Here is a 22,972-nt window from a genome sequence, read left to right on the forward strand (position 1 = left end):
TTTGGGTAAATATTTTAATATCACGTCTCTGACAGTCACAATATTGCCTGCACACACAAACAAATACGGGGAGCGGGAGCGGATGCCAGCGCGGCTGTGAGAGCGGTCGGGCTGCGGAGCTGCGGTGGGACGGGTGTGCGGGTGCCGTTGCCCCTGCCTGGGCAGCGCTTTCCGACCCACGCCGGCAGCTTTGCATCGCTTTCCCTAAACCAACACAGCCCTGGGAGCGGGTGGCGGAGGCAGGGAGGGACACCCTCTTATTTTGGATTAGGAGGGGCTTGTTTTTCACTCCTAATTGGTTTAAGATAAACTGAAAGAAGCCGGCTTTTAAACCTGAATAAGTGTGTCCAACTGGCTTTTTTTTTTTTTTTTTTTTTTTTTTTGCACGGGCTTCACTAAATCAGGTCAAAACCAACACTCCAGTTAAGCCAGTGACACACTGTGCATGGCTGAGCTCCGCGGCCATATGGGAGCGGCTTAATAGGGGTCAGCAGGAACGCCGGCGGCTCCTTCAAGCGCGGGGAGGGCAGACCCCCGCTTTCGGCAGCACCCGCCGTGTTTAGCCAAGTGCCAAACCATTTCTGAGCAAAAACCCCCAGGCTGGTGGCAACAGCCACCCCACCGGTGACTCCTGTCCCACCGCGGTGGCTCTTCTGCGGGCAGTGCCGCTGGCAGGCTGCAACAGAAGCCGGGGGTAGGTTTGTTTTCTTGAGCCTTGTTAAAACTTTTTTTTTCGGTGCAGACCGCGTGGTTTTGTGGAAAGACGTTCCCTCCTCATGCAGCGAGGTTCTGCAAAAAAATAAACTCACTTTCCACCTAAGCCACAAAACCAGCCGCCGCTCCGGCCACAGCCCCGCTACTGAAATCTGCACTTCTTCGCAAACACGCTGCAGCAGAAACCCCATGGCCCGAGACCCACCATAAGCCACCTGGGCTGACCAAAGGGCTGTCGTTCCCAAAAACCCACACTGGCCATCAGGGAGCAGCCCCTGAATCGCATTGCGTCGCACCACACCGACAAGGATCGCCCTGCAACCTCCGCTGCTCCGGCGCGGGCTGGGGTTGCAGGATGGCGGTAAAACGAAGCAATTTGTAATAAGCACCATTTTCCGTGGTTTGGGCTCCGAGGGATTATTTTTAGCTCTTGCTGACTCATTTGGGAAATGGCTTCCCCTCCCCAAGCCTCATCCTTTGCCACTTGGTGCCATCCTTAATTCCTGTGTATAACACATATGAAGTGAACTGAAGATGACACCACTGTGGCTCAGCTGGGCAGTGGCAGAGGAGACAGGACTGGGGCTGGGCTGGGTATCCCTGGGTCCCATGGTCCTGTGCAGCTCCCCTCCCTTTGTTAATTAGGGTGCCATGTGACAAACCCCCCAAAAAACCTTGTAGAACCTCTGCAGGGTCTCCGAGGAAGAGCAAGGCAGTGGTGAGGGACGGGGCATTATGTCTCTTGGGAGCTGGAGTTCCTCCTTGCATCGCTCACGGAGAGGTCAGGAGTTGATGTGAAACTCCTGGCTTCCACTCCCACCCCCCAAAAAGGGAGCTTGGAGCCCTTTGTGGTGAATTCACACTTAGAAATTTGCCTTCAGACTTAAAAGAGCCCTAAATCACTTGGCCCCAACCTCATGCTCTCGAAGACTGAAAATAGGGCAATGTTGGAGTTTCCTTAAAGCCTTCCTGGAGGGATGGGTTCATCCAGGCTCCCCTGGGACCGGAGCCATGCCATGCTGTCTTCACCGCGGCACCTCCTCAGCTCACCCAGCCTTTTCCCAGCAGCTCCCGTGGCTGCCGAGCCTTCCCACAGGCTCACACGCCGCTGCTCCTGCTCCCAAAATCTCTCCGGCTTCGCCCGGCAGCGTAGCTCTGCCCTACCTGGGTCACTGGCCGCAGCATCTCCCCGCTCACCTGAAAACGGCTTTTGCTGCCCTCCTGGTGCTTAAACACCATGTACTCCTAAACGGCACTCACATCTCTAGTTATTTTTATTTTATATTTAATTTTTTTTGCCTCCAGATCGCAGGCAACGTGCTGCCAGGGGCTGTGAGCATCCAGCCTTGGCCATGGGAGGATAAACTTGGCAGAGGGAGCGGGCGGCCGCAAACGTCTTCTCGTCTCATCGAGCATCAGGCTGGAGAAACCAGGCGAGGACAGCCAGCCCCGTGGCTGCTGCTTCCAGGAGCAGCACGTGAGGATGGCCAAATCCCTGCGTTCGGATCCCCGGGGATCCCACGGGGAGCAGTCCTGCGTGGGAAGGGCCGGGAAGCCCCACGTCTCGCAGCAGAGCAGAGCTGCTGGTTGGGTCCGGCGAGCCCAGCTGGAAAAGCCAGACATCCCGAGGAGGTTCAATCCATAGACGGGGAGCAGGGATATACTCACGTGGAAGTTTATTAAAACTGAACGCCCTCGTAGAAATGCCATTTCAGAATTTCTTTGCCATAAACCTAATACCCAACTGTAAAAAATGTGTAACAAAAGTTGATATCACTCCAGGAAAAATTATAATAAGGAGGATGGGAAGGGACTTTTTCCACCATGCAGAAGGAATGTGGATACGGTCTATAAAATTGATTTCCTCTTTCTTACTAAACAGTACCTTCTGAGCAATTCAGATAAACAGCAAGATTCATTATTCTCTGCACCAAAAATAAAAAAGAGGAACTTTTATCACTTGTGTATTCCCGCAATTATCTTGAGAACCCTTTTTTGTTGACAGCCAGGGGTCAAAAGCCAGCCTTGGTTTCACCTGATCTCATTGACTTCTGCAGAGACATTCCAGATTCACGCCAACACAAGAGCCATCAGAGCCGAGCTCGGGACACACAATGCTGCCATTCACGTCAGGAAGACGCTCGGCTCATGGAAAATCACTTCTCTTTCTGTAGACGATATCTAGACATAAAATGGAAGAAAAGGATAATGCATGAAAATGCATTTATACAAACAGCACTCATTTCAAATCAAATGCTCTTCTCTGAATATAAACTGTGCCCCCGATCAGTGGTTTTCTCCTAGGGAAGTTAAATGGGAGACTCGCACGTTTAATTGTAAATCTAGGCATGGGGAATGAACTTCGGGTGCTCTTAGAAATTTCCAGCACACCCTAAAGCCTGAGTCCCTGGGATTATTCAGGCCAGTGAATTTTACCTGCCTATCACCTTCTTGAACACCTAATTTGTAACGTCTTTGAACTTTACTCAACAGCAAACGCGCAGCGAGTATCCCCTACTCTGCGGGATGCCAAAAGTAGTTGAATGTCACTATTCAGCATCAGCTATTCAAACGGGAGCTGCGGAGGGGTCTCCAGGGCTCACGTTATCGCTCGGACCCCCCGAACGGCACAGAGCGAGAGCAGTTTGTTTCTGCAGGTGTTAGTAAAAGCTAACTTCACCTCGCAAAGCCTCGTAGGAAGCAAAAACAAGTGGAAAGCAAGCACGGCCAGGAGGGAACGGATTTAAAATCTGCATGTTTTGGACGTGCGTTTCCTCGGTGCAGCTGCCAGGCTGGTGCGGGGGCCCCCCCGGCCGCCCAGGGCTCCCGCAGCCCCCGCAGGAGGAGAGCACGGCGCCGCACAAACTCCCTGCGGCTCCGGCCGCGCCAAGGACGTTGGGCTGGCTGGATGTCCCCCCGTGCTAGGAAGCCACGGCTGGTACAGTACACTGGGAGAAGAAGAAAAAGAAGAGAGGGAAAAGCTTGGTAACATTCCACAAACCTGCGGCTGGGACCCATCCTGCCGGGTGCGCGGACCCCCACCGTGCTCTCCCATGAGCCAGAGAAGCTTGGGTGTGATTTTTAATTTCAGTATTTGGGGTGATTTACAATACCATCGCTTACAGATATTGTAACTCTGCTTTAGAGATGAGTCCAGGTATCAGCGAAGTCACTGCAAACCTCGCTATTAAACATCAAGAAGAAAGTAAAGATAAGCACTTACAGTCCCATCTCTGCCTTTTTTCCCCCAAAGTGCGTGACTCGACCTTAACGTGCAGAACAGGCAACACCAAAAGGCATCTATTTTTTCAGCGTGAGTTAGGATTAAGACTTGAAACTTGTATTGTAACTGGAGGGAGGAGAAAGGAGGAAAGAAAGTCTCCTCTGAAAGTTATTCTGCAGCTTTGGCTTATAGAGTAATAAAGTCATTTTGCCAGCAGTTTTGTAAATGAGCGAAGAGAAAATGGTGTCCAGTTACAGACACTCTGGCAAGATAGCTCTTGGCAGATACTGCAAACAGCAAATTTGCTTTGGGACTCTGTTGTTCAGACTTTGTTAATGTTCTTGAGCTTCATTAATTGTCATCACATTTATTTTCCCCATGTTAAAACATTTTCCACAGTGCTGCACTGCAACCAAGTCCTCAGCGCGTTTCTCAGGCAGGGGTGGCTGAATTTCCCTAATCCCAACCTTTTAGTCCCAATTAGGGCCCAGCCTGAAAATCTTGCACCAGTTTGTCTGAACTGGTGAAACCGAACTGCAACTTAGTTTATATGAGAAAAAAAAAAAAAAAAGTTACAAATGTAACTATTTTAATGACTGTATTTAAAAAAAAAAAACAAAACCCAAAACCCACTACATGCAACATATAATTTTGTTGCTATCATAATCAAGAGGTATTTACAAGGCCTCGCCAACCAGAAAACAGAATTTGTTATTGTAAAATTCCTACGTGCTTTACAGAATAAAACGAACTTGGTCTAAAACCATGCAGTCTGACCTTGCAAACCCTTACTCATGTGAGCAGTCTCAATGAAATCCTATGAAATCCTTGGGATTATGGGCATGGAAATATACTTCTCGAAGTAAAAAAAAAAAAAAAAAAAATTACAAATGGTGTCTTACTACGAGATTTTTCATGTACAGGGAAAGGGAGCATGGGAAAAATAACAACAAAAAAAAAACCCCAACAAACAACAAGGTAGTAGGAGAACAGAAAACCTTGGTCAAAACAGTTTATTCTGAATAGCCTGTCTCCTTCAAAGCTGTTTTCCGTGTTTCTTTTCAGCACAGAAATAGGCTCAAGCAGAAAGAAAACATAACACGTACTTGATAAAAAGCAATTTTTAATTTTATCAAATTGATCTGTACAAAAGTTAGCATTGCTTAGTCAGAAGCTAGTGAAGAGAACAGATAAGTAACAGCCAAAGTCTTTCAAACTTTATACAGAAAAATAGATTGCATAAAAATGAGTTTTCTGTATTTTCCCCCACCCCCATGTCCCCAAAAGGAAATATGCAAAAAAATATTTTTTAGAAAAAGAGTAGGAAACGTAGAAAAGGTAAAAAGATGATAACCTCTGAAATGTGTTTTTAGATTTACAAAGTTTTTAAAGGCACAAGTTACCATAAAATAGATGGTTATTATATGCTCAGCATACAATGGAAGAAGTAGAAATATATCAATGAAATATTAGTCTAAAACTAAGTACCTAAAAATTTTTTAGTGGAGAAGATTTTAGTTTCACAGCTTGATGGATGATATCTGGTCCCTAGAAGCCAAAATTAAAGCAGAAGGTGAAAATTTCTCATTAAATTACATCCTCCTCTAAAGTAGTCCTGGTTCTGAAAGTGTACAAAGACTCTGCAATGCCTTGAATCCAATTTTAACGCCTGAAAGCAGGTAGCCAGAAAAATCGCCTGCTCCTTTTTGCAATCGTTTTAGCCTCCCAATTTAATTAGTAACTTCTCCCCCCCTTGGTATTTTACATTCCCGTTTGAGTTTCCTGTTGGTGACCAGGTCTGCGATGGGCAGATTCGTTCAGTCCCTCAAACACGACTGCTGCAGCGGTTCAAAACGAAAAAAACCCAAAAACCAACGAAAATCTATAGACTCATAACACCATTTTATTGTATCATCTCCACTATTTTTATGCTCCCTCCCCACCCCATCTTTAAAATCTTTTAAAATTCTACTTTTTGCACAAAATTACTTCATTAATTAAAAGACAAAATAATACAGAACATAAATACATATTTAACAGCTTTAAAAAAAAAAAGAAACAAAAAACAAAAACACTTTAAGCTTCCAAAAAACCAAAACAAAATGTTAATTACAGCCAAACCTTGCTTAGAAGAACTCTTGACTAAAAAAACAAACACTTCAGACATTTAATTGGTTGGTCCCACCAGACTCGTTTGTTCCCACGAGATTGTTACATGGAATAGCCGGGTTTTCGGGTTTCATCCGTGTTGGTCCGAGTGAGTTCTTGCCCTCAAGGTTGGTCCGTTCCTCACATTGCAATAGACCCTTAAAGTCTCGAACAGCTTTTTTTTCTCCCTCCTCCCTCCCACCCCCCTGCTCCACTTTTGCACTTGTCAACTTCCACGACGAGCAAGTTCAGTTCAGTCCTCACAGAGGAGTCGAATGGTTTTGTCCTTCATTTATTCAAAAGGAATCGCCGGTCCTTTCTTATTTTTTTTTTTATTTCTTTTTTCATTATTTTTTTTTTTACTTTTTTAAGTTGGATTAATTAAAGAAAAATAGAGCTCTGTCCTTTTGGAGAGTTTTGAAGCAAGGGGACATCCAGTCGCAACGAGCAGAGTTCCCAGTGGCTCAGGAGGCACTTCGGAAACTATCGCGGCACTCCACGCTCTTCGTCTTCATTCCTTCATTAGTGCATATGTCGGGGAAGCCCTCGGGGGCTCCGCGCATCCTTTAAGGCCTCGTCAGGGTCGTATAGACCGGCTGGTCCCAGTTAGCGGTGGGGCTGTGGGCCGGCGGGATGGACAAGCCGTTGAGGATGGGCGTCGCGTAGGGACGGCGGGAGGAGTGGAAATAGGGATACTGGTAAATGCTGGAGGGGTAGCCGGGGTAAGGGTTGTAGTAGTTGGAGCTCTGGAGGTCCGTGTAGTCGCACTGGGAGCTGGAGAAGGAGGCGGCGGCCGTGGCGGTGGAGGCGGTGGTGGCACAAGCCTGGGCGCTGTAGGAGCCGTAGTCGGAGTGCGCGGGGGAGCCGTGGGACTGGTCGCTGTAGTGGCTGGGGCTCAGCTGCTCCGTTTTGATGTGCGGCCTTTGCTGGCCCGAGTCGGCGGAGGACGGCGACGCCGAGGCCGGGCTTTTGTGAGTCCAGACCTGGTTGGTCCCGCCGGTGCCCGTGGCCGAGTGGGAGTAGGACGCGCCGTAGGAGCCGGCGGCGGCGTTGGGGCCGTGGTCGGCCGGCATGGCGGCGTGGCCGTTGAGCGGCAGGTACTGGTCGAACTCGTGCACGTCAAAGGTCTCCATGTTGTTGATGACCTCGCTGCTCAGCTCCGAGATGTCCACGTTGCTGAAGTCGATGTTCTGGCGGCCGCTCTCCACGAGGCGGCGGCCCTCGTGCTTCAGCTCCTGCTTGCTCCCGTGGTGGAGGTCGGTTTTGGGGGTGGTGGGTGGGGTGGGCGGCCCGTGGGTCTGGCCTGGGGACAAAGGGACAGCAAGGCTTTAACAAGAGAGGCCACGAAACACCCGACTCCTTCAAGAACGATTAAAAAAAAAAATAAAAATGCGTGTTTCGCCCCCCTCTTATTGCAAGAGGGGAAGGGGGATTTAAATCTACAGCCCCCTGTTGGAGGTGGCCGATGGCCCCCTGCGACCATGCCAGGGACGATGTCCTTGTCCAGGATAAGCCACCCGCGTGGGTGATGGTTCGCAGCGGGGAGGAGAGGCCGGGGAGCGCGCTGTGCCCATCGGGATCGCTCTGGGACACGGCGGGACACCCCCGGTTCCACAAACTCCCCCTCGCCTGGGAAGCAGAACCAGGGGGGTGGATTTGGAGGGACCCCATCAGCCTCCTCCCCGTGGGCAGCCTGAAGCCAGCCCGGCTCTCCCAGAGGCAGAGAAGCCGGGATCCCCAGCCAGGCTGGGCGAGAGCGCAGACGCGTCTAAAGCTGCAGGACGTTCGCAATCCTCCTGGAATCTGTCAACACGCGCCCCGTGCCAATTCGCAGCGCCGCTGAGAAGCGGGGAGCTTCAGGGGGGAAGCCGCCTCTCCAGGACCCGCTCCCCCAGGCACCCTTCGCGTGGCCAAAGGTTTATTAACCCTTATTAGCTCGCAATTAATTCTGCCCGCTCCCGGGCCAGCTGGGAAACGGGGATCCCTGCGCTTTGGGGATTTCCTATCGCACAGTCGGCTTTATAAGCTTTTACTACAGAAAACAGTGGCCACATTCACAACCTGGTGCAAAACCCCAGCTCTCAGGGCAATGACTCCTGCTTTTAGATGGCCCCAATCCCACTGATATTCATCCGGGGGACAGATGAGCCCGTGCCCACCAGCTGGTTCATGTCCCAAACCAACGCACCTGGGACCTGCAGATTTTTTTTTTTTTTTTTGCCCCCGTGGGGGTCCTTTACCTGTGTGATCACCATGGTGGTGGGAATCGGCCATGCCTCCCAGCCCGCTGTCCGCTTTGTAGATCTGCGTGCCGGCGTGGTGGCTGAGCTCAGCTCCAGAGTCGGAGTCGCTCTGCCCGGCTTTTACACTTTTCCTCCTCCGTGGCTGGTATTTATAATCCGGGTGATCCTTTTTGTGCTGGACCCTGAGCCGCTCAGCTTCTTCCACAAAGGGACGTTTCTCATTTTCGCTTAACAAACTGATTTAGGATGGATTTTGATTTTTTTTTTTTTAAAGAAGGAGGAGGGGGAAAAAGAAAATAATCCAAAATTAACATCTTTCCCTTAGAAGTTTTCAGCCTATTTTCAGGCTCACATCCCCACTTCCCATACACCGATTTGAGCAACCAGAAAGTTAATCACAAAACCGATTTGCTGTGGCAAAAAAGAGCTAAACTATGTTGCAAAAATGTATTAAAATACCAACTATAGAGGTTCAGAAGACACCGACCGCTATGGATACCTACAACCGGACAAAACAAAATCCCCCTGCCCCATTTTAAATGCCTTTGCCAAATATTACTCCTATGTTTGTCCTACAAATGCCACCCCCTCACCGCGACAAACAACGCTGCCCATTTCCAGCTTTGTTTGGTGCTTACAAAGAAACCACGAAGGCAACAGCGACGGGATTATTTCTTTCAAAACTCTCCCCCACCCAGACCTCTCTTTGCAAACTCCTGGAGAGTCTCAAACCGCAGTGGGAGCATCGCTGGCCCAAACAGGCAGGAAAGATGCAAGTTTGGTACAACCAGACATGACCAAATATACCACACGGTAAAACATGGCTCGTCACAGAGCCTTGGAAAGCAGAGCGCACTCAGATGCCGCCCAGGAAAAAAAAAATATTTGCATCGGTGGGCAGCGCTGAGCATGCCAGCACGCAGATAAGAAGGGAAATTAGGAAGCTGATTAAAATAACTGCTAAAAATCGGCTTGTTTGGTTTTATAGCTTGTTAAGCGACAAGCAAGCAAGCAAGCCAGGGGAAAAAAACTTTTAGAAAAAGCCATTGCAAGAGAAGCAATTAAAAAAAAAGTCTCAGTCTGCTGGGGACAGGGACACGGGAGAGGGAAGGGCCCAGGCTGCACATCTTGGTGATGGAGCAGGGAACGATCCCCCCGTGACACAGCGCTGGGGCAGGACCCACGGGCAGCGCTGCGGCCGTGGGTGCCCCGGCCCCCGCACGGGGGGCTTTTTCGGTCCTCTGCAGCGAACCCACAGGCTGCGGGGGATTTCTGCACTTCAGTTAGAAACGCTTTAAGAATCCCCCTGCGGGCACGGCCGGCCAAAAATACAGTGGTATTAATAAAGAGAAATTAAGCAAGCGGTGGGAGACGGACTTCGGCCGCGCACCCCCCGAGGCAAAGCCCCCGTCGCATCCCCGGGGGGGGGTCCCGCCGGTCCAGCGGGTCGGGGGAAAGGTGGGGGGTGTTCGGGGGGCGTGCGGGGTGCGGGACTCACCGCCAAAGTTTGCCCAGGGTCTTGCTGAGCTCGGCGTTGTGCAGATGCGGGTACTGGTCGGCCAGTTTCCTGCGGGCGGCCTGCGCCCACACCATGAAGGCGTTCATGGGCCGCTTGACGTGAGGTTTGGCCTTGAGGGATCCGTTGCCGCGGACGGGCATGGGCACCAGGCTCCAGTCGTAACCCTTCAGCACCTGCGAGACGGCGTCGCGGATGCAGGCGGGGAAACGTTCGTCCACCTCGGCCGCGTCTACCTTGGCTCCCAACGGAGCGGTACCGGGAGGGCGAGGAGCGGGAGCGGGGGGGCAACCCAGACCCTCGGAACCGGCGGGGGAGAGAGGCGAGTCGGAATCCGAGTCCACGTGGGACATGGAGCTGGTGGTACCCGCGGGGCTGCAGGGAGCCTCCAGCGTTTTGTCGTGCTCCTCGGTCATGTTGAGCATTGGTGGCCGCGGGAGGGATGGGGATGGGGAAAGGGGGGGAGGGAGGGAGGGGGGGGGGAAGGGAGCGAGGGGCAGAACCGCCCCGAGGGTGAGGATGTGCCCGGGCTGGAGCGGCGGGGACCGCGCAGCCCTCCGCGGGCGCTCGAAGAGCAAGAAAGATAGAAAAAAAAAAATAAATAAAATAGAAAAAATTTTAAAAATTAAAAAAATCTAGAAGAACAAAAATAAAAGACACAAACGCGTAAAAATCAGCCGGAAAAAATCAAAAAAATAAACCACAACCAAAGCCAGTCCTGCTGCCGTCCCGGCGCCCCGCTCCCCTCCGCGCCGCTCCGCGCTCCGCGCCCCGCGCCCTGCCCGCCGCCGCGCTCCACGTCCAGTGCGAAACTCGGCCCCTGGCAACAAGTTACTTTAAGGGGAGGGCGACCGGCTCCTCCTCCTCCGCCGCTTCCCATTGGCGGAGCGGGAAGGATCATTTACATAAGGGGCGGGGCGCTTCCCTCACGGCGGCCGCGCTGTCCGCCCGCCCGCCGCACTCCCGCCGTTCCGCCGGCCGGACCCGCCGCTGCCCGGGGCGGGCGGCTGGAGGCGGCCGGGCCGCCGAAGGGGCCCTCTCTCGGCATGTGTGGGCTTCCCCTCCTTATTTTTACCGCTGTAAATTGTCCGGGGGGGGGGGCTTCGCCGCACCACGGTACTAACGGGGGACCCCCCCGACGGCGGGGATGTGTTTTATACCCCCGGTGTGCGGAGGGGGCACCCCTCCACACACACATCGTGGGGGAGAGTGGGGAGCAGCGGGACGCTCTCCGGGGTTGAGGGGCTCGGCGGTGGGTTGCTGAGAACCTTTTCCGAGCCCCGGCGCGGTGAAGAGGTGCGGAGCGGCTCCGGGATGGGGCGACCAGCAGCCGCCTCCCCGGAGCTCCGGTACGGCGGGACGCACCGGGCGGTTCGTGCCCTGGGGGATAGCCGGTTACTTTCTGGACCCCTTTTCCAAGGGGGGGAGCTTCTGGGGAGGTCGGTACGCGGCAGAAACACCGGTTGCAAGCGGGGTCGGAGCTGCCCCCGCAGCCGGTGCAGCCCTCCGGCAGCCGAGCCCCGGTGTCCCCGGGGCCGCCGTGCGCTCCCCGCTCTCTCCGACGGGGCAAATCACGGAGGAAAGCGGTGGATGGGTGGAAAGAACCGAAACGAGCCCCTCCGTGCCCCTCCACCTCCCCTGGCCCCGTCTCGCCTCTCCTCTCTCCCCGCAGCCTTCCCACCACCGGGCTCGGGCACCGGGGACCGGCGACCCTCCCCGGGCTGCCCCGGCCGCGTCCCGCCCGAGGCCGGCGGCTTTGCACCGTCCGGAGAAGAAAGAGGCACCTCGGGGGTGAGCCTGGGGGTCTGGGGGGGGCGGTGGTGGTGGTGATGGGGGGGGGATTCCCTGCAAAATCTCCCCCGTCGGCTCCGGCTGCGGGAGACCCCCGTGCGGGGCTGCGCGCCTCGGGCCCCTCAGCAAAATCCCCCCTTTTTTTTTTTTTAAACCATCTGCCTGCTCGATCCGGAGGGCTGCCCCTCTCCAAGCGAGCCCTGGTTTTTGCAGCATTTATTTGAAGCATTTGATTCTAATTATCTGCGGAATCCAGCCTTCTAATTGCGACTGGAAAAAAGCAACTCCCCAAATTCCAGTTTTATCCGCTGCTTCCCCCCAGCCCCGCTAAACCCCCGGAAAAAGAGGGTCAAGTACAAGATTTACAGGAAAAATATAGAAATTGTGTGAGTACTTCAAGCATTCCAGCGTTTAAAAACTAACGGGGGGGGGGGGGCTGAGAGCATTTTGTTTAATTACTGCAGTGTATAATCACCTTGAAATAAAGCGTACACTTTGAATTTAAATGTAACACCGTTTAAATGTGCCTGAATGTCCGTACGCCTTCTGAGTGAAAATGAATATATTCCGTTAAAGTCCAAAGTGGGATTTTATTTTATTTAAAAATTCTCTCATTTCTTTATTAGTAATTTCTCAAGATTTCAACTTTTAGTTTGTAGAGTCACAAAGTGAGTTACCTTTGGACAAAGGTGGTTTGGGTTTTTTTTAAATATAATTTTACAAAGTGTCATTTTAAAAAATACTGACTTCAAGGCTCAAGGCATACTATATGTATTGAACTTGCAAGTGAGGATTAATTGAACTTTTCTTCCAGGGCCCAATCCAAAGCTTAACGAGGTTGTGGACAAGTTTCTGTTTTCCCTGGGCTTTGGACCAGTGGCTTTGCAGTGCTGTTGGACACTTGGCAAAACTTTTTTTTTTTCCTCCTCATGTGACATATGCTTAACATACATTTCTATAATGCCTGTCTCTTTGGGTTCTCATAGCTCTTTAAGAAGTTTACCTTATTAAAATACTGTGAGTCAGATAAATTGTATTTCATCCATTTTAGAGGTGACCGAGTCAAAGCAATAATCACTATTTTTAGTGTATCATTTCAAAGACAGCCTCTCCTGTGGAGCACCTTCCTCTGAAGAGTGAACCTCATTGCGTGACTGAGGCTGAGAAGGGATTTGTGGGACACTCGGAGCTTTGGGGCAAGCCCACGGAGGTAGGAATGAAAACAAGAGTCCCTATTTTCTGATCCCTGTCTTCAACTGCAAGTCAAATTCCTGCAGAAGAAGCCCCCAAGGACAGCAGGAATTGGAGACATTGCTTTTCTCCCCCCTTGCATGCTGCTGCCTTTCACAGCTCCCTAGCTCTGCCCGAGGCAGGGAATTGCATTTCTCAGCCCATACACTTGAATTCCTCTTTGTCCAAAGCAGGTAGAAGGAAGAGGACAACTTCTAGTAGTTGCTTCCTCTCACTCTGGAGATGGGCACGTGGAAGAAGAGGTAGTGCCTGGAACTACAGCAGGGTACGTGTCCTGCTTCACATCTGGTTTTGTGATCTTGCACAAACCATTTCATGTCTCTGAGCGTCAGTTCTCAGCCGAGCTGGTGGAGGGAGCAGCGTTGCCTTGCCTTTCAGACCATCCGACCTGGGCAAGGCTGCAAGAAGCTGAGATGACACAGGGAGAGGAGGGAGCTGGAGCAGCTGGGAAACTTCAGCAGCTCACATTTCCTGAGAAGTTCGCTCATCCATGAAATGGAACAAGATTATGCTAGGACAAGAAGTGGGTTCAAGTGACATCATTTGTCTTACAGGGTCTCGTTCAAATTTTTGTATGACAAAGTACCAGTGATGTTTGCACAGGGATGGGCAAGTGATGGAGCTGCAGGGCAGGTCTTGCAGTGATCCTGCATGATGCGTCATCTAGACCCAGCCTAAAGCTTCTCTGTCTTGACCCAGACCTCTGCAGGGTGGGCCCTGACACTGGGATTTCCAGGAAAAGGGTGTAGATCTGGGAGGGAGGAACTGAGATTCCTGTTGCCCAATGGAGCCTTAAAGAGTGCACCCAAGCGGGGTACGTTTAGAGAGGGTTTGTGGAACAGAGCTGGCTGTTCCTGACAGAGAGCGGGCACAGCAGAGGTCCACCAGCTGCCTGTCAATATTGGTAACACTGCTTCATTTTCTTTAAAGTCTGACACAGTCTCCAATAAAGCTCCTGGCCAGCTCACACCAGTGTTGCTGGGGATCAGGCACTAAATACAAGGTCTGCATTGGCTTCAGAGCAGTCAGAGCCCCACTAATGTCAGGGAGGAGAAATTTCATCTTCCGTAGAAGACAGGGAAGGCGTTTTCAGAGCATGAGAGCATGCGGGAACCACTGCATGCGAGGGGATATGCTCTGCAACGCGGGTACGTACTGCACTCCTTCCCTGGCTGGGTGGAGGCCTGGCCCAAAGGTGGGCTCTATCACTTAATCTGATCGAGTGGTAAAGTTATCATTTTTCAAAAAATGGCTACCTTTGAACTGCAAGCTGATTTTTACATGGGAATTTCAAAGAGCAAATAGAAAGAGCTGTACAGGGGAAGAAAAAACCACCCCTGATCAGATAAGAGTAACCTATGCGTGGTGTTAAAGTAAGCCTCTGACATCTGCAGGATTAATGCTCTGCCCAGAGGATACAGCAGTTCAGTGGCAACTCAGAGATTGCTGTGAAACAATGTTCAGTCCTTTTCAGGAAAGCTCCTGATATTTGAAAAGAAAGAAAAAAAAGACCTGTGGTAACTTTCAACTAATTTCAATTGAAATAGCAGTAGAAGAGCTGAAAAGCTTTGCTCTCAAGATGAACTGTAGTGATGGGTCCAATTCTACACTGTGCTTGTGAAGGCCCCAGCACATAACCTGTCCTGCTCATGCAATTTTAAGGCTAAATGTACATGGCTCAGCTGCTTGCAGATCAGTTTAGGTCCAAAATTTGTCCTCTGTTCACACGAAATGAGCCTCGCTGCTCTGAAAAATTCAGGAGTAAGGGAGACAGAACCTTTTTGCAAATTTTAATTAACACCTGGGGTATTTAGTCCTCGGCATTTCCACAGCTCCCACCACTGTGCACTTAGCTGTGCTCTTGAAATTCTTGTTTTCACCTGCACAGCAGGAGTGAAACATTACTGTGTGCTGTCATGAAAGTCACTGTGTGCTCCCACCACAGCAAGAACAAGTTTTTATTGCACAGCCTCATGCAAAGCCTGGCATTAGAGGTGTTTCCATGGATTGCGAAGAGCTGGGGATTCGAGGCTCCCACCACCATGAGTGGATGCAAACTTGCACCCCTTGCACAGCTGCTGCAGTCTGCTGAGAACAGGGGGGGAAGAGAGAGGCTTAAATATTAGTTTACTATTATTTTTTACTGTGTTAATGGGGTGCCTAGCTCCAGCATCCCTCCTTTTTCTGGACAGGAATACTTTGGCAGCTGCAGGGTGAACAATGGAGGAACACGTCCCCCAGCAGCTCTTTTCCAACCCAGGAACATTTACCTGGCGTTGATACAAGAAACTCTGCACACCTGCACTGGGCAGGACTCCACTGACCTCTCTCCTGCTTGAAACACAAGTAGAGAGCAGAGCATGGGATTCCTGAGCCCTTTTCTAGGTTTCATTATGGCCACTGATATCAGAGAAAAAGGCCATTTATTTTTAGAAGGCTTTGACTTCAGCGTGAGTCAAAGGCAGTGAGGGCTTCATGAAAATCTTTACATGTTACATTGGGCCTGGTGTGGAATTTCTGCTAAAATAAAATAGCCTTTACTAACAAGTGCTTTTATGATTATTAGTTCTTTAATATCCCAGTTGAAAAACTTAACTAGTGGCTTGTTCTGTGTTTTTATCTTGCAGTGTTCCCAGCCTGAAGTTGCACACCGTCATGCTGACAGCCAAGGACCCAGAGGTGAAAACAATTGCAAACCCAAAAGGGACGGCCTTCTCTTTCGGTCTCAGAAAACATGCATGCGTAAAGACCAAAAACAGTGGAATTCTGTTCAAATATTCTAAGATACCAGCAACAAAACAAAATTTGCTTTTGCGGGATCAACAACACACAGGTATGTGTTACATGTTAAAGGCCAGGTGAGACACTGGCAAAGGATCTCTTCTTTCCTCCTGCACAGCACAGGCTGGACAGCATCTTTTCAAAATAATGGAGAAGCACAATTCTATTAATTATGATTACTGTGATTATTAATTGTTTGTCTTATGGCACCGCGTAGGAATCCGTCTTCTGAATCAGCACCACCTCATTTCAGATGCTGTACAAATACAGGAGGAATAAAGGTAATTCTTCCTCTGAAAATCCTTTTCAGCCTTAATCCTGCTAACCCTGGAGTTAAAGATCAGATTTCCATAGGGAAGGATCAGGGATTTTAATGGAAAAAATATTACCGCTGGAAAAATCTTAACTAGTAGAAGAAGCTCCCAAATTCTTTGCGAGATCCCCACCTCCCATTTAGCGAACGCAGCTGAACGCTCAGCAGGATTGTGTGTAACTGCATTATACATAATTGAATGTATGTTTTCTTTAGAGGAGTCCCCAAATGTTAATGCTGCTTTACAAAATAGTTATTTCTGCACACATTCACTTTCTCTGTTTTATTTAAAACCCAATTCCTGGCAGCCAGAGGGGCGAAAGACTAGACCTGAATGAACACAGAGTAATTTAGGGTGCCAGGGACAGCAGGGTTGAGGTGCTGGTGGGGACAGCTGCTGGGTGCTGTGACAGTAAATGCTTGTTTCTCTGTCACTTTTGCAGCTGTTTGGAACACAGCAAAATAGGGTCGGGCGGGGGGACGTGGCGGCGCGCATTTTGTTGAATGAAGATCTGCATCAATGATGCCTCAGCGCCTGCCTGCCAGCCTGACATTTATGAATCGCTTTCCCTTTGAGACTTTTAAGGCTCAGAGCCTCACTCTTAAATATCTTGTTTGCGTTACTTTCTTGGTTTTTACATTGTTTTCTTTTCTGAGACCTTACTTTGAAAAGAGGGAACGCGAGGGAAAATTGCGACCTGAAGATAAAAGCTGACAGTAGGTAGGTAAGTGAGCAGAAAACCCGACGCAGATGATGATCCACACAAAGCTGCATACCAGCAGGAACTCAGAACAGAGAGAAGGTCATCTGATGTTCTAATCTGCTGTTTTATTGCACGTTTTCCTTTATAGCTTGAACCATCTTCCAGTAAAGCTGAAGGAAAGGCTTCCATTGCCTTTTATGAGAGTTGGATCGGTCCTGTAGAGTAACAACATTTTTCTGCCATTTAATAGACTTAAAACTTTGCAGCTCGTATTGTTGGAAGGTGCTATTGACACATGATGTCCCTCGAGCTTGGGTCGGCTGAGTTTGGTGTTCATTCCTGCTACCGTCCCAACTTGTGCATCTGGCAGATCTCAGAGCAATCTTCAGCAGTGAAAACCGACCCAGTGCAGCGTTCCCTTCCCAGCTCCAATTATTCCTTTTCTTTTTTTTTTTTTGCTAAATCTTTAGCCTAAACCCTCCTCTTTTCCTCAGTAATTTCCTCAATTATCCAGTTTGTTTTACAGACATTTCCATTTAATGTGGAATTTGCTGTAAAAGTTTCATAAAGACCCCACAAAGGAAACCATTAGCTTACATCTCTTTAAATTTATCTAGCCAACCCTTGTGGCTAATCCAAAGGGAGAGCGAAACTGCAGTATACCAGAGGCCTTTAACAAATAGCTTATTTTTCTTTCCCTATACAATGCACCATTATGTAGGGTTTTTTTCTAAGGAGAACAATGCAAGCAGCGGTGATGGGAAACTGGAAAAACAAAAGAGGCATTTAGAAGGGACCGCTTTACAGTCTGAAAAGCATTGAATAACGTTACACCTGATAACAGATACTTTCTCAGAGACCAATCGAACGGTTTAGCACGGCGGTATTCAGCACGACACACGCCTAAACTCACTGATGACCGCCGAGGCCGCTTTATTAGCGTGGTTTTGCTAAAAAACAGCGTTTATGAACTCAACGCGGAGTCAAGTGCTTGGCGGCTATGGAGTACTATGAAGTAGAAATCATGGCAGTCTCAGAAGTGCCAAATATAGAAAGCCTGAGGAATTTAACTTAAAAATTATTCCTCAGGGACGGAGCCCGGGGATGGCAGGGTGAGGTGAAGGGGCTGCGGCCAGACCCTGCCTGTGCCAGCGGACATGGCTCCACAGAGGGCCCAGGCCTCCTTGGGCGGGAGAAGAGGTTTTGCAGCCAACTCCTGTTTCTTTCCGTTTTTGTGGTGGGTTTTTTTCCTTTTTTTTCCCTTAACTTTGCACTTTCTCGCCCTTTTCCAAAGGTCGCTCCCTGGGGCTGAGGCGTACAGACGCCATTTTTCCACAGAAACCGCGGCTGTAAGAGACACGGCCGACGCGGGACAGTCTCCCAACAGCCCCGCCATCACGGCCTCAGCCCGCCTCGCCTCAGCCCTCACAGCCCGGCCGCGGCTGCCCGCCTCGCAGCGGGGGTGGTTAGTGGTGGAGGGGAGGGCGGGCCGGGCCGGGCTGGCCTCACGCATGCTCGCTGCGGGCTCCGACATGGCGGCGCCCAGCGCGGCGCTGAGGCAGAGGCGGGCGGCGGCGGGCGACGGCACCCGCGGGGCCCCGGAGCGGGTTGTGGCGGGGCCGGCGGGCAGCGGGGTCGGGTCGCCGCCGTCGCCGGGCACCTTCTGGCTGACCCGCATCGTGCTGCTGCGATCCATAGCCCTGCTTTACTGTGAGTCTCCGGGCGCTGGCTGCCCCGCGCCTCTTTCTCTCTCCGCTGCCCGGGGAGCGGGGGGGGGGCCCGCCCGAGCCCCCGGGCTGCGGTGGGGCGACCGGGCTCGTCGCCACACCGAACCCCGTGAAGTCCCGGCGTTGCCCCGTCCCATCCCTCATGGCCTTTCCCCGCTGCAAAGCCTCAGGTGGGGCAGGCGGGAGCCCTGCCACGGGGAAGGGGTGAGCCCCCCCGGTGGGTGCTCGTCCTCCCGTGGGGTCCGTGCTGGTGCTGCGGTTCGAGGTCCCGCCGTGGAGGGAGATGGAGGCCCGTGACTGTCTTACGTATCCGTGGTGAATTTCGGTTTGCGGGACGGGGGGCTGAGGGGTGTTTTGCCCCAGCTCTGGGGGGCTGAGGGGTGTTTTGCCCCAGCTCCGGGGTGCAGACCCCATCCCGTCCCGGCAGGGCTGCAGCAGTTGCGCTGAGGAGCCCTGCCTGCCTTTTACCAAAGGACTGCTTCATTTTGGCTGTTGGGGCCACGTGGTTGCGTACCCAAAGCTTGAGGGGACGAGGGAGATGCGAAATGGGAAGCGCCTTTTGTTTTCGACTCTCGCGTTGCTGCTGGGACGGGGACCCTGGGGTTGGCGGCTGGGATGGAGTTGGGTGATGCTGGGGCTCCCGTGTTGGAGCTGGAAGGAGAGGTTGCTCGCACCACGGGGCTGGTACCTGTCAGCAGAGCTGGTTGAGGCCGGTCCTTTTTTTTCAAGGTAGATGTTGTGAGCTAACTGCGCAAGAGAGGAACTCTTTGTGCTACGCAGAAGCGGGTCTTTAGCATCTTACGTAGGACTGGAGAGAGATGACATCCTTGGGTGCCAACGCTGCCAGTCAGGACCTAGAATTGACGTGACCTTAAAATGGTTAACGGTGAAACCAGTTTCCAACCTCAGCTGTGCTCCTTTGGCTCTCGCTTTGGCAAGTAATGCTGAGAGCCGTGCTCAGAGCCCACTAGTGTTCCACTTAAAAAATATTCACAGTGAAACCTAAACTGACATATAACACACTACGTTACAAATTCTAAACTTGCCCCAGATTTGTCCACAAAATCGTTAGGATTTGTAGGCTGCCAGCCTGCTTAGATTATTTTGCATCAAAACCATGCAGAAGTTGTAGTTTTGTATGGTTTTGACACGTGCTCTGTTTCTAGTTTGGTTTCAGCTCTCGGTGAAATGCGGGGTTATGACTCTTTCAGTCAAAATGAAAGCGATTCCGATATTCCCCCGTGTGTAAATCCAGACTGCTGAGTTTCCCGTAGCTCGGTTTGCAGTTTCCTTATGAAAAACTGATTAGCGTTCTCTGCTGTGCGTTAGGTGGAGGCTGCCGTTTTCTGATCACGGCTTTGGGATTATAAATATGCCACATCTGGGACCAAATGGTGTCCCGTTGGGTGGTGGTGTGTTCGATGGAAAGGGAGCAGGTGGTGGCTGGACGGGTGGGAGTTGGTAAGGGGAGAGGAGTGCAAAGAGCGACTCAAACGTATGAGACCTTCTGGTGGCTGGGTGACCTGATTTGGGACAATGAGAGCGGTAAGAGGTGAGGAGCAAGTGTCCGATTCAGGGTCAGGTGAGTTTCAGTGTGGAAATGATTGAAACCTCTGGGCTGCAGGGAGAAAGGGAGAGTGAGGATGCGTAAGCCAGAGGATGAAGCTGAGATTGCATGCTGATGAGGGAAAGCAGGATGACAGAAAATAGGGAGAGGAACTGGATTCCGCACTTTTCCAAGTAGGAGAGGTGAATGGGAACAGTGGCAGTGGCAGAAGTGGGGAGGAGACACCAAAATGCTTCTGCAGTCCAGAGTGAGGAAACCTTTTTGAGAGAGGTAGCCTCAGAGGAAGGGTTTTGGGTACCAGAGCTGGAAGGAACAGGGTAGGAGGATGGTTCTGTCCTTTGAAATGGAAGAGCTGCAAGAGAGGAAAAGTTTACCTGCTCGTTATGCAACTTCTGCTTGGTTGCAATCAGGTAACAGTGATTCCTGCTGCTTGTTTTGATTGAGTAACAGGCAAACAACCCAAAGCCAGAAACCTGGGCCAGATTTGAGACAGGTCAAATTCTGACTCAGGCTGTCACTTGCAGCAGTGTTGAGGCCCCAGCTCTGATCCCGATGCAGGAGAGATGCTGTGCAGCCTACAACCGAAGCGTTTGTAGGGTGGAAACTAATTGGTGTCTCTGAGATGGAGAGATTGTGAACAGGCAGATTCCTCTGTCAAAGGCTGCAAAACCATGACACGGCTGTTGGGATGGGATGCTCTCGAGGGAAGGTGAGTTGCCTTTTGATCTCTTCTGAGAGCCTGGGTTTAGAAACAGCAGAAAACAATTTAAAGCTTCTGTGCCAAGCTGCTCTTCCAAGCTCTTTTCTGAAGATGGAACCATTTACTCTGACAGATTATTTTTTTTCCCAGACACGGCGATTCTACACACGCCGAGTCTCAGACTTGCTGAGGAAACGGTTGATGCCGTTGTGACAGTTTGACATTCCTCAGTCGTGGGATGTTTTTCCCCCTTCTTTCATTTCACCCTTTTAAACGTAACCCTTTCATTCCTGCTGTGTTAAGCAACAAATCCTTGGGGGATGACTTTGTGTTAAAGTATCAGGGAAGTGGTCGCTGCCTGATGATTGTAGCTCCTGCCTATTAGTGCAGCTGTGTGAGCTGAAAGCTTGTTCTCCCTCCTAGGTGGAGAGGGAGGGGTGGGAGAGGGAAGGACCCTGTGAATGGGGTAAAGAGAAACTTTATTTGGGCAGAATAACTAAGCGTGATCTGGGGGCCTGTCACCTCCTTCCTGCCCCCCACTCCACTCTCGAGAGGCTGCTTAATTGCCTGATGTGAGCCGGGGAGATGCTTTCCCTTTGGATCTTCTCCTGCGGAAGGAGGACAGGCAGTGCAAGGCGGGTGTGAAGAGTCCTTCTGTGAGCCCTCCCTTCTCCTCCACCCCCTTTGGTTATAACTGCTCTCCTCTTCTTTTTTTGAAGGGAGTTTCCAGAAGGAGCCAGAGCCTGGGAAGTCCCTGGCAAAGCAGCTGTTGTCTGAGAGGCAGGTTAGAGATGAGGAGGTGGGAAAGAATCTGATGATTCGTGGAGGTCAGTGACCAAAGACACCTGCTGCTTGCAAGAATGGGAAGGAAGGGGAAAATGGATCCAAGCTGAAAGTGCTCAGTGAAGTTTGCTCTTTGCAGCAGGACTGGGCCAGTGGGGACCTCGTAGCTGAGCACTAAGGTAAATGAAATGCCTGTCTGTGTAATTCTGTTTTTAACAGTAGCTAGCACTGTGCGCTTGCAAATTCAGTGACACTTAAGTTCTTATAGCTGCCGTCCCTTAGAGGCATTTTCAGATCCGAGACCTCTTTTTCCACTTCACCAAGTCGGTGTGGGCAGAACAAGTGGTAAAACCCTTCTGGAGGAGGAGAGTGTGAAGTAACACAGAATCCAGCCCTGAACACTGAGGAAGAGAACAATTGTGTAGGTCTTATCCTGTGCTCTGCTGCCCAGACCCCTCTCTCTGTTTCTGTAGAGGCATCTTTATATGCTACTGGTGTGCCAATGGAAGAGACTTGTCTCACAGACTTCCACCATTGCATCGGCTAATTGCAAACTCTAATACAGTAATTCATGGGACAGGGAAGTTTGGAGAAATGCTGTTTTGAGATTTGAAAGTTTTCCGTCCTGGTCCTGCACTGTGTGTTTGTTCTTTATGGCAGGGATTGACATTTTGTCAATACAGAAAGTCTTTGAGGTCTTGTTGGAAGTGCTGTAACAGGTAAATAGCTGGTCCCAAAGCTCTTGACAACAGATGTGCATTATTTGCTCCCTTCACCCTCCCTCTAAATCATTGTTAAGTGCCCTTTTTGGATGATTACTATCATCAGATTCCAGATGTAGAAGTTTAAGTAATTAGATACCACGCTTCCCAATTTCAGCCAGGCTCTGTAGAGTGCTTTGAAATAAAAGCTATTATTTAAATCCAGTTTATCTTCCTTCTCCTTACGTATTGTTTAATAGTAGTATTTTCTTTCCCCAGAGCTAGAGCTACGGGAGGTTCATGCTACTTCTTCCTAATTCTGAAGTCCAAAGCCTTCTCGGGGGGGTTGGCTTCCTGTAGGTTCCTGGCTCACCCCGGTGTCCTTCCTCCTCTCTCTCTCTCTGTCATCTCCCCTGCTTTCCCCCTTCTCTTCCCTCAGTTATACTGAAAGGCTCCCAGTAGCTTTCAGCTTGCCTAGTCAGGATTATAGTACATCTTCTGATGCTTTTTCTCCCCTGAAAGGTTTTATTTCAGCGCAGCGCTTGTTAGCAAGTCTGTACAACAACGGCAGTATGTTAGCACGATGTCCTCTTAGCAAGCTACATGCCCCCTGTTTAACACTGCACGAAAGAGCCGCGTAAGCAAGACAGAATTGCGTTTGGTCCTGAACAAAGCACTTTCACTGTGGGAAGATAAATTCATAGCAAGCTGTGATAGTTTAAGGGAAGTGATAACAAGAACTGAGAAGGAAAGAATCTATCTCCCAGTCTGCTGCTTGCCTAGCGCTGGTTTGGAGCAGAGGGATCTTCT

At 50.6% G+C, this 22,972-nt stretch overlaps 2 protein-coding genes and 1 long non-coding RNA gene across 3 annotated transcripts in view; 2 read left to right on the forward strand and 1 right to left on the reverse strand.

The window, feature by feature from the left end:
- Window positions 1-5,043: 5,043 nt before the first annotated feature.
- SOX8 (SRY-box transcription factor 8) lies at window positions 5,044-10,871 on the reverse strand. The gene is made up of 3 exons (XM_069810462.1): window positions 9,827-10,871; window positions 8,326-8,564; window positions 5,044-7,388 (listed from the first exon to the last, which is right to left on the reverse strand). Exons 1-3 carry the CDS (start codon window positions 10,267-10,269, stop codon window positions 6,652-6,654), a joined length of 1,419 nt encoding a protein of 472 aa, XP_069666563.1. The 5' UTR covers window positions 10,270-10,871; the 3' UTR covers window positions 5,044-6,651.
- Window positions 10,872-12,387: 1,516 nt separating this feature from the next.
- LOC138690569 (uncharacterized) lies at window positions 12,388-17,269 on the forward strand. The gene is made up of 2 exons (XR_011329365.1): window positions 12,388-13,409; window positions 15,514-17,269. It is a non-coding gene; the product is annotated as an uncharacterized lncRNA (long non-coding RNA).
- Window positions 17,270-18,186: 917 nt separating this feature from the next.
- The window catches only part of LMF1 (lipase maturation factor 1), a 204,607-nt gene continuing 199,821 nt past the window's right edge, over window positions 18,187-22,972 (forward strand). The window contains exon 1 of the mRNA XM_069810464.1: window positions 18,187-18,394. Coding sequence (XP_069666565.1) covers window positions 18,196-18,394 — 199 coding nt within the window. The 5' untranslated portion in view covers window positions 18,187-18,195. The remainder of the gene's footprint in view (window positions 18,395-22,972) is intronic.

Source organism: Haliaeetus albicilla, chromosome 22 (genome assembly GCF_947461875.1).
Source record: "Haliaeetus albicilla chromosome 22, bHalAlb1.1, whole genome shotgun sequence".
NCBI lineage: Eukaryota > Metazoa > Chordata > Aves > Accipitriformes > Accipitridae > Haliaeetus > Haliaeetus albicilla.

Bases quoted from the DNA above. Each gene is read 5' to 3' on its own strand.
- SOX8 (XM_069810462.1), bottom strand. From the start codon at position 10,269: ATGCTCAACATGACCGAGGAGCACGACAAAACGCTGGAGGCTCCCTGC. The intron at 8,565-9,826 runs GTGAGTCCCGCA...ATCCTAAATCAG, and splicing joins ACCCTGGGCAAACTTTGGCG to TTTGTTAAGCGAAAATGAGA. The intron at 7,389-8,325 runs GTAAAGGACCCC...CTTTGTCCCCAG, and splicing joins CCACCATGGTGATCACACAG to GCCAGACCCACGGGCCGCCC.